The 9,671-nt window shown below is 47.7% G+C and overlaps 1 protein-coding gene across 2 annotated transcripts in view; it reads right to left on the bottom strand.

Annotated features, from left to right (window-relative positions):
* Positions 1–712: 712 nt before the first annotated feature.
* The window catches only part of BRPF3 (bromodomain and PHD finger containing 3), a 33,913-nt gene continuing 24,954 nt past the window's right edge, over positions 713–9,671 (bottom strand). Inside the window, exons 11-13 of one of the 2 annotated variants that reach the window (XM_030315367.1) lie at positions 8,102–8,199; positions 4,315–4,469; positions 713–3,056 (exon numbers count right to left, since the gene is read on the bottom strand). In XM_030315367.1, coding sequence (XP_030171227.1) covers positions 2,873–3,056; positions 4,315–4,469; positions 8,102–8,199 — 437 coding nt within the window. In that variant the 3' untranslated portion in view covers positions 713–2,872. Of the gene's footprint in view, positions 3,057–4,314; positions 4,470–8,101; positions 8,200–9,671 lie in introns of those variants that run through there. The other variant, XR_003968812.1, reaches the window with a different exon arrangement.

The raw sequence follows: 9,671 nt of genomic DNA, 5'->3' as shown, positions 1-9,671 counted from the left end.
CTCTAACTCTTCAAGATGCCCCTCTCCAGAAATGCTGGAACCATAGCTGGTGAGAGGGGAGCTGGTACAGAACAGGCCAGCACAGCCTTGAAATGCTGTGGAGCCCACAAGAAACCCCCCGCCCAGATCCTTGTCCCAGGATTCTGCCACCATGTCTTGGCCAGATGTCCTGGGACAAGCCTGTTGATCGTGCTGGTCTGTTCTCTCATCTGCAAAATGAAGACCAGGTAGGCGCCAGGATCCCTTCCAATTCCGAAAGGAGCGAGGCCCATGTTAACGCCTGTGTGTCCCAGCTACCTACCTACAGAATGGGGACAGCAATAATTACAAAGGAGGCGTGGGCACCCTCGAGTCTCAAATTCAGCAAGCTGGGTAAACAGGTGCCAGACACAAGGGGCTACTTCTCCAACTGCATGAGGAACAGATGCTCCCAAAGGAACAGGGCCACAGGAAATCTGAGGCATAAGAAGACAGGCTGGACCTTCTACGGGACCCAGAGGGTGGTGCTGTTTGGGAGAGGAAAACGTCAGAGCCCATCTTCACACCCCTCCCGGGCGTCCAAGAGATGGACAGAGCCCTTTCCAGCTGGCAGTCTGCAATGGCTAGACAACCCATTCTGAATGGCTCCTGCCTTTTGAGGTGGGGGTGGGCTACGGGAATTTGGAAGAGAAGCGCATGCCCCCACTGATGACACCAAACACAGCACAGCAACTGCTGCCCATTAGAACATTTATTTCTCAGAGAGAAAATAAGTTTCAGACAGTCATATTATAGTAGGTAAAATTAACTTTTGTATTCTTTACAAGCATAGATTTTTCTCTGTTTATTACCTCTCTTATACCATCTGTTATAAACAATTCTAGAAAGCAAATAAAGTCACTTTCTACAATAAATAGAGCATCGTGTGCTTCACAGCAGACGCGACTGAGACACGTAGGCCCCATGCCACAGCAGGATCTGAGCCGCTTCCCGTTCTAAAAGAGCAGTTTTAAAGATGAGACTCAGAAAGAGACTGAAAGAGTCAAGGAGATTGAAAAAAAAGAGAGACTAGAAAGAGAAAGTGTTGGGGAGAAGAGACACACAGAGAGAGAGAGAGAGAGAGAGAGAGAGAGAGAGAGAGAGAGAGCCCCGAGATCTTACAACACAGGTTGAGACAAAGGTCACAGAGTCCACAGCTGACCGACTACCTGGGGAGAGGGGGACGCATTGGCTCCTTTAAATAAACCACACTGTGTGCATTTAAAATACTCAGCCACACAATGGAGGACTCCAGTAATGGAAACTATAGGCCTGAATAATTTAGAACAGTATTTTACAATTATATACACCATGTCCTTCCCTAGCCATATGCTGTATTGTATTTTTATTATTGTACAAAATCCAAAACCCCATCCTTTATGTTATAGAGAGTTTTGTTGGTTCCCTTTTAAACTCTGGCTCGTGTCCCAAATGTATAAGAAGTTGTGGTGGTTGGTTGGTTGTATTTTTAAAAAGTCGAGTGTGTAAAAATGGCAGTGATCTCCCCAGTGACTTTTTTTTTGTCCAAAACTCCCCTATGAAAAATTTAAAACAATTAAAAAGAACGTCAGGTTAAAAATCAACATGGCGATCAGTGGCCTGCAACCTGGCCCTGCGGCTTTGGTGCTTAAGAGGTGAAAAGAAACATCCAGAGAACAGACTCAAAGCCTCTGAAAGTTGTGTTGGTTTGTCAGTCAGCATTTCCCATTTCACAGTTTTTTTCCTTCCGTTTTTGAGAAGGTGAAGGTGGGGAGGGGGTTGAAAGGTGGAGAGGGAAGGGGACAGAGGGCGTGAAATAAGTGTGGTGTCCCCCGGAGTTTGGGAGCGGGAGCAGCAGAGGCTGGGCTGGGCAGAGCGCAGGCAGGGAGGTGCTGGACCGCGGGCACCACCGTCCATGGTGGTGGAGAGGGAGGCCCACAGAGAGAGGACAGCAGGGGTGAGGAGCAGACCCAGCTGAAGAGCACAGCTTCAGTCAACACCCCTCAACATCCAAGTGGACAGACGGACACTCCCACAACCAGCCTGGTCTGACGGGAGCCCGTCAAGCCTCGGCCCGCCTCTCAGCAAGACAGGGAGGGGGCAAGCTTTCACAGCCTGGCCTCAGCTGTGTGTCTGCAGCAGATGGGGAAGGGGTGTGTGTGCTGGTGGAGGGGTCACCCGAGTGGTAGGCTGGCCTCTGTCCTGGGCCCTAAGGAGCCAGGTGGAGGGACCCACCTAGCATAGCAGCTGGCCTCAAAGGGAATGAGACATAAAAAGAAAAAGACCAGTTTGGTGATGGTTTCTGTTTGGCACAAAAGAAAGGAAAGGAACATGGGAAAAGAGAGACGGCACTGGTGCAGAAGATGGGACAGGGAAGAGGTATGAGAATGGGTGACAGAGGGGAGAGAGGGTGAGCTCCGTGAGCTTCCCCGCGGGACTCCCATGTATCCACAGCACCTCTGGGGTCAATGTCAGAGCCTCGCTTGCCCTGAGGTGTAGTTAGCTGGGAGTGGGAAGGAGCAGGCCAGGCACACCTTTGAGAAAGAGCCTAGGACCTCTTGCCTTCTGGGCTCAGGTCCATCTCCTCAGCCAGGCCCAAGCCTCACAGCTATTTCTACTTCTAACAGGTTCTTCAGTGGACTAGCCCCCCCCCCCGAGCGAGCTCAGGTGGGAGTTTTTGGCACACAGCAGGCCCACCAGGGGAACCATACAGTTGGTCAAAACTGGGGCCTTGCCCATGGGGAGGACACAGCCCAGTCCCTGGCCTGCCATGGAAGGGGGAAGCTGCCGGCCATATGACTGGCTGGGGCAGGAAGGGGCCTCTGTGCTGCATGGGACAGAGGCAGGGCAGGCAGACACAAGCCAGGACCCACCCTTACAGGTAGCTGGAGGTGACAAAGGAGTGGGGCCCCCGGACCCGGCTCAAGTGGATCATTGCACGGTCGTAGGCCACTTGCACCGACTTTCGGATGCTGGTCTTGCGGCCTTCCAGCATCTTGAGCTTGTCCACGGTGTCTTCCACACCCAGGGGTAGCACTTTGTCCCTTGGAAGCCACTGCCTAAAATACAAGCACAGTAAGAAGCCTGGGCTGAGGTGGGTGGCATGAAGGGGCTCCTCTGGGCCCATCTGCCCAGGACAAGCAAAGCCAGAGGGAGGGGACAGGGCAGGAGGAGACAGACTGGGACACCCCAGGCAGGAGGCCACCAAGGGACCTTTTTTGCAGCCAGGCCCTTCCCTGAGCCTCAGGGCACTCACTCTGCTTTAGAGGGCTGTTAGGACCCAGGAGCTAAGAAAGACCCATATTAGGGCTAGCTCTCGCCTTGGGGCATCAGGGAGCTACGGCTAGGAAGTGGGGCTGATGCCAGGAACCAGTGATTCCTGATGGGGCCTGCACCAGGTGTGTTTTTCTAAAGATCGCCAGTTGAATCTAACGTGTGGCTAAAAGCTAGCCTTTGGAGCCAGATCTTGGCTTGTATCCCAGGTCTGGCAATGGGGTCTTTGCTTTCTGAGCCTCAGCTTCCTCATCTGCAAAATGGATTGGGAGAGGACTGATGAAGATTTAATGAGGATTAAATAAGGTTATGTATGTAAATCGATTTGCATCAGGGCACGGAGTAAACAATAAGTGATAGCTATTATTTTCACTTGTTAGTCCTACCTCCTCATTCTATAAAAGCAGAAGTGAAAGAACTCTAAGAGAAACCTTAAAGGGCAAGCAAGCCCTTTGTAGTGGACCCCACACTGCCCCAAACCACCCTCTACCCCATCCCCCCACCTGAGGACTAAGACGTGCACTCCCACAGCCACTGGGAGCGTTGGCTGCTGACTAGCTCTCAGCTGAGTCCTCTTCAGGAATCACCCGCCACCAAGGGAGTTACCTGGACCAAGGTGACCCCCTTCCCAGGGGCAGCCAGCATTCAATGACTAGTTGCCATGGGAGGACATGCCCACGCACAGCCCCAATTCTGGATATCATTAACAAGCCTCCCAGCTCCGGAGCTCCCCTTAGGATCAGCTGAGGCCTCTATACCAAGTGTTCAACATGTTCCTCCACCCAGCACTGCACCCTTCATCCCCACAGCTCTCCTCAATAAGCCTCCTGATAGAAATATCCATCTCAGAATGTTTCCCAGGGAATCTGACCGGCCACACTCCTCAGTAACTATTAATGTGGCTGGGGCAGGCCAGCTGCTGGTAATGCCTCATCTTGTCTGGATGGAGGCAGGTTAACTGAGCCCACAGCCCCTCTGTGTACTGCATGGCAGGCCCCTTAGCCCTCATCCTGGCCCAACCTCCAGGTGGTAGTACCCACTCACCAAGTGCGCTTGTTGTCAAAGAAGAGGACAAGGAAGAGCTTCTCTCCAGCCTCGGCCTGTTTCTGCTCTCCCAGCTTCAGCACATCCAGAGGGGGGACAGGGATGGGAACACCATTGTGCAGGAGGCCCTCCCGGGGCATCTTGGGATCGATGATCTACAGACAGGAAAGGAGACGGCACTCAGATGGGGGTGGATGGGGTGAGCAGGGCATGCTGCCCCAGGACTACCTACTGAACCACCCCCCAAGTTATGCAGGGCCTTGGCCAAGCCCACAGCCAAGTGATGAAGGGGGCTGACCTCTTGTGACCCTCAGGACCCCAAAATGGAAATCTTGACTGTTTTCCCAGTTCATTGGCCAAATCCTTCAGCCCTGCTCAATCAGTTCTTCCAATGAGGGAGCTTGTGCCATGAACCCCTGGGGCCCAAGTGGAAACAGAGGAAATGTGAATCCAGTATGGGAGATATCAGAATTGAGGGTGTATCTATGATGTCCAGGCCAGACTGGCAAATTCCACCTTCCTAACATCCCTTAGGGGAAGGGAATGGAGGCCAGGAGGCCATTTCTTCCTGTCAATTTTTCCTTTAAAACCTTTGCAATTCACTTCAAAGGCTCAGGGACTTTCCTAAACACCATGGCTATAAAGGAGGTTCTGCATCAGCAGCAGGGCCCATCACCTTGGTTCTACCTAACAGAGCCCCTGGTTACCCACTACCTTCCTGTCTGACCATAATCTTCCTGCTGTGTGGACTAGGTACCTTTGTGGGCACCTCCATCTAAGATCAGAAAGCTTTTAGACTGAACTCGAAGGGTTGCTGGAGAGGGGAAAATGAACGATGTGGCTGGAAAGAAGGACCACTGGAGGAATTAATGCTCAAGGCTGCAAGCTCTACAGGGCAGGGGCTCAGAAAAATGCCTGGTGGCATCAACACAACAGTGACCTCTAGCTCTATGAAGCACTGACAGAGTGACTGAAGATCCTAGTTATTCACACGTCATCCATCATCTTATTTCACCTTCTTGCCGATGCTGAGAAGTCTGCTGACAGGTATCACCCGACAGAGGAAAGCCCCGAGCACAGGAGCATGTAGCTGGCTGTGGCCGTGGTGGCTTAAACTTCTGCTGCCTACTGCCCTACACAGCCCTCATTTCCAAAGCAGTGAGTTGATAATCTATGTGTGTTGAGGCCAGAGAGACTTGGAAACTTACTGAGGAAGCAGCTTTCTCCAGAGATGGAACAATCTTAATTTCTATACTCTGTCCCAGGGGGCCTGTTCTCATAATAAACTGCTCTCGCTGTTTACCTTTGGGTGTCTGCCAGCTTCCCTACTTCCCTTCCTAGATAAGCAGCTAAAAGCAGGTGCTCTGGTTAAGAGTTTTAAGGAAGAACCATCCCTACCCTGTTCGAGCTGTGTAATTTGGTCAAAACTCTCCCAGCTTGTATGTTCCCCCTGGGATTAAAGCTAAGGGTCCTAATGAGAACCACCATACAAGCCCTCCTGAGCTTCCTCGATTATTGAACAAGATTATTGAACAAGATAGTGGGGCCACTCTGGTATGTTTCCTCGACAGCCATGCTGGTTCCTGCCTTGGAACATGGGGCAGATTGTGAAAAATGTACCCCCCACCCCCTGCCACCAAGGGCAGAAGCAAGGAGAGCTCTCCTCCCTTTCTAAAGAAGATAGATGCAAATATGTCTCAAAATAATAAATAATGGACCATTCACTCAAATGTTATGTGGATGTAAAACAATGTGGCTTATGAAATATTTTAACACATTATATAATGAAGGCATATATACATACTATTATTATAGCTGTAATACATAAACAAATAGAAGAAACAATATAAAACGCTTATAGCTGACTTGCTAGAATGATGGGGTTTGTTGCTTTTCTCTATTTTTTCCCAAACTTCTATAATACAGATACATTATTTTATGAGAAAAAACAATTTTAAACAAGAGCCAAAAAAATTTTTTTTAAATGTATATTCATTATGGACACGAGTCATATTTAACACAGGAGAACAACTGGGAGAGCATAAACCAAAATAAAAACACAGCTTGCATTCAGGTGGTAGGTTTTTTCAGGTGGTGGCTGAATTTATTTACTCATTAAAGAAAATGTATGATTAAGAAGATAATTAAAAAGGAAAAAAAAAAGACTATTTTTAGACTTTTTTTTTTGCACCATGGGACTTAAAATCACAAAACCAAAACTGTACAGCTTTAATCACTTCCTCAACAATTATGCTGGAAGTCTCACTGACAACAGGGCACACAGCCTTGTGAAGGCAGGCCCAAGGCCCAACCTCCTCAACTGCTGGATCACAGCATGGATTCCCCCTCCTGCCACTGCTGAAGAGGGAGTGAGGTAGGCAACATGGTTCCAATATGGCTCCTGCAAGTTGTATAACCTCTTACAGCTGTAGCTTCCTCACCAGTCCAAAAGGGTCACAGTTCCTGCCCTCTTGACTTTAAGGGGCTGCTATGAGACTTGAAAGACCCATTGATGTGAAAGAGCTAAGAGAAGCCCAGAACTCCTGTGTGCATGCAAGAGGTTGGCAGGGTAGTTCACAACCGTGGCTACAGATCATCTGAGAAGCTTTATAGAAAACATTCATACCTCGGCCTGGTGTCAGTCTAATTTCATAGTTCTGAAATGGGGCCTCAGTTATCTGTATTGTTTTAAAAATTCCCCCATGATTCTGGCATGCCCTAAAGGTTTAGAATCACTAGCTTCCAGTGCCAGATGGACATTACCTCCCCAATACAGAAAGAGCTCTAACAAATAACAATCAAGGTGGTAAAAATAGAATTTTTTAGCTACTGCTGATGGGAGTATAAATTGGAACTAACTTTCTAAAGGGCAACTTGGCAATGTGTATCAATTTTGCACAGACCTTGCTCCAAGAAGGCACGCCTAAGAATTCACTGTATGGAAATCATCATGATGTGCACAGAGTTTTAAAGCTACAGTGATGTTTATTGCCAGCTATTAATCGTAGTGAAAAATTCAAAACAATCTAAATGACCAAGTAGGGAATGGTTAAAATAAGGTACATGCATACAACTGAGGACAATGCAGTCATTAAAGTGATGTTGATGAAGAATGTTTAATGGCACAAGACATGCATGTTTATGGTATGCTGTTACGTGAAAGGGAGGTTACACAGAGTATGGGCTCGTACTTATGCATTAAAAAAAAAAAAAAGAGTGCCTATATACACCAAGAGGTAATCTCTGAATAGATGAGACCATGGGTGATTTTGAACTTGGTGGCTCAGAACACAGGCTTTGACATCACACATTTTGAGCCTTGGGCTCAAATTCCAACCCTGCCATTTAATAGCTAGATGGCCACAGGGAACAGATAGATCCTCATTTTTCTTCCCCACAAAATGAGAAAAACCACATCTTCCTCAGTATTTCAAGAATTTAGCATGACAAATGTCTAATACAACACTTAAGCATTATAAGCAGCTTTAAAAATTCTCTGCAATGAGCATACTACTTTTATGCATAAGCAAATGAATAAATGCTATTAAATCCCTATGAGCCCTAGTCCCTGTCTTCACACTTTTACCCTATTTTAAGTGCTCTGAGCTGAAGACCTTGATGGTTTGACCCACCCAGGCTGGGCTAAAACCTCCCTCCCCTCGGCAGCTAAAAGCACCCTGATTCCCACCCCTCTGCTGGCTTGATCCAATCAGATAAGCTCCTGAGGCAAGATAGGGGCCAGAACAGCCCAGGGGAGGGAGGAGGGTGGTGTCTGGGGCAGACTCACCAAGGCGGGGTAGGAGGGATAGCCTCGGCACTTGGCCCACACCAGCTCCAGGGGCTCCAGGTCTCCGCGGTCTTCAAAGGGCATCAGGAGGCTTCTGCCTGGGGGTTGGGGAGGGGAGGAGACAGCACCCAAAGGGGACTTGGAATGGTGCCCAGGAGGCCTGCCTGTGGCCTCCATTTGACTGGGGCAACCCAAGAATGAGTCAGCAACATCCCCTCCACCCTTCCCCTTTCCTGCCCTTTCCTTAGTTCTTAGACTAGATCAGGGGTCGGCAAACTCATTCTGTAAAGGGCCAAACAGTAAATATTTTAGGTTTTGCAGTCCACATGGTCTCTGTTGCAACTACTCAACTCTATTGTTGCAGCATGAAAGCCGCCACAGGTACTCTATAGAGGAATGAGTATGGCTGTGTCCCCATAAAATTTTACTTTTAGATGCTGAAATTCGAATTTCATGTAATTTTCATGTGTTACAAAATATCATTCTTTTGATTTTCTTTTCAATCATTTGTAAGTAGAAACCATTTTTAGCTTGCAAGCCCTACAAAAACAAGCTAATATGTTAGTTTGCCGACCCCTGGACCAGAACACTAGAATGGTGTTCCCTAGAAAACTAGGACTGCTTTTATCACCAGGATCCCAGGAAGGACAACAATAACCCAGCTTGGCAAAGCCACAAACTGCTCTCTGGGCCTAAGTGGTGGGCCTCATGATAGAGGCTTCATGGAAAAAGATGCCTGGGACAGACATCCCAGTAAAACCACTTGCTAAATGAGTTCTTTTCTGACAGGGCCACATCTGGCCATCCAGGTCACCTGGGTGCACGGCACGCAGCAGAGCCAAGCAGGTCTGCAAGCCCTTCACGTGACTGCTTTTCTCAGAACCTGACACTGGGTGTCCTGCCTAAAGCAGGCACCGCATCTCTCCAGCTTACTTTGTTCACACACAATGCACTAGCATATGTGGATGGGTACACTTCACAAATGCTCCTGAGCAGAAAGGAACCTCCCTTCCCCCTCCCCCGCCTATAAACCGAAAGCCCAAGGTGACCACACTCAACCAGGGAAAAGGGTCCAAATCCTGCACAGTGGAAATTGTGTTACTAAGGAAATACTACTATCCTCATTTATAAAACAAAACAAAACAAAACAAAACAAAACTACTACTAATAATGAGTTTTTTTGTTTTTTTTTTTTTTTTTTTTTTTTTACCCATTGAGTCAATAGCAATAACAACCAAGAGATAAAATCCAATACTGAAGAGGCTGGCTGTGGGGAAACTGGTGCAATCATACACTGTTGGAAGAAATTGCAGACCAGTCTAATCCTCAAGAACATAATTTGGTGGCATGTCTCAAGAGCCATTAAAAAAAAAAAAGTATGAATCATCTGCTTCAGTAAATTCCTTCCCTGGGAATTATTCTAAGAAAAGTAACTTTAAAAACAAATAAAAGGATTTTTAACAAAAATATGCATTTACTACATTATGTATGATATTAAAAGTTGGAAATCACCAAAAATCTAACAATAAAAAAGTTAAGTAAATTGTAATGCATTGACTGGAAGACATAT

This window comes from Lynx canadensis, chromosome B2, assembly GCF_007474595.2.
Source record: "Lynx canadensis isolate LIC74 chromosome B2, mLynCan4.pri.v2, whole genome shotgun sequence".
Taxonomy (NCBI): Eukaryota; Metazoa; Chordata; class Mammalia; order Carnivora; family Felidae; genus Lynx; species Lynx canadensis.
This window is presented reverse-complemented; position numbering and strand designations above follow the sequence as displayed.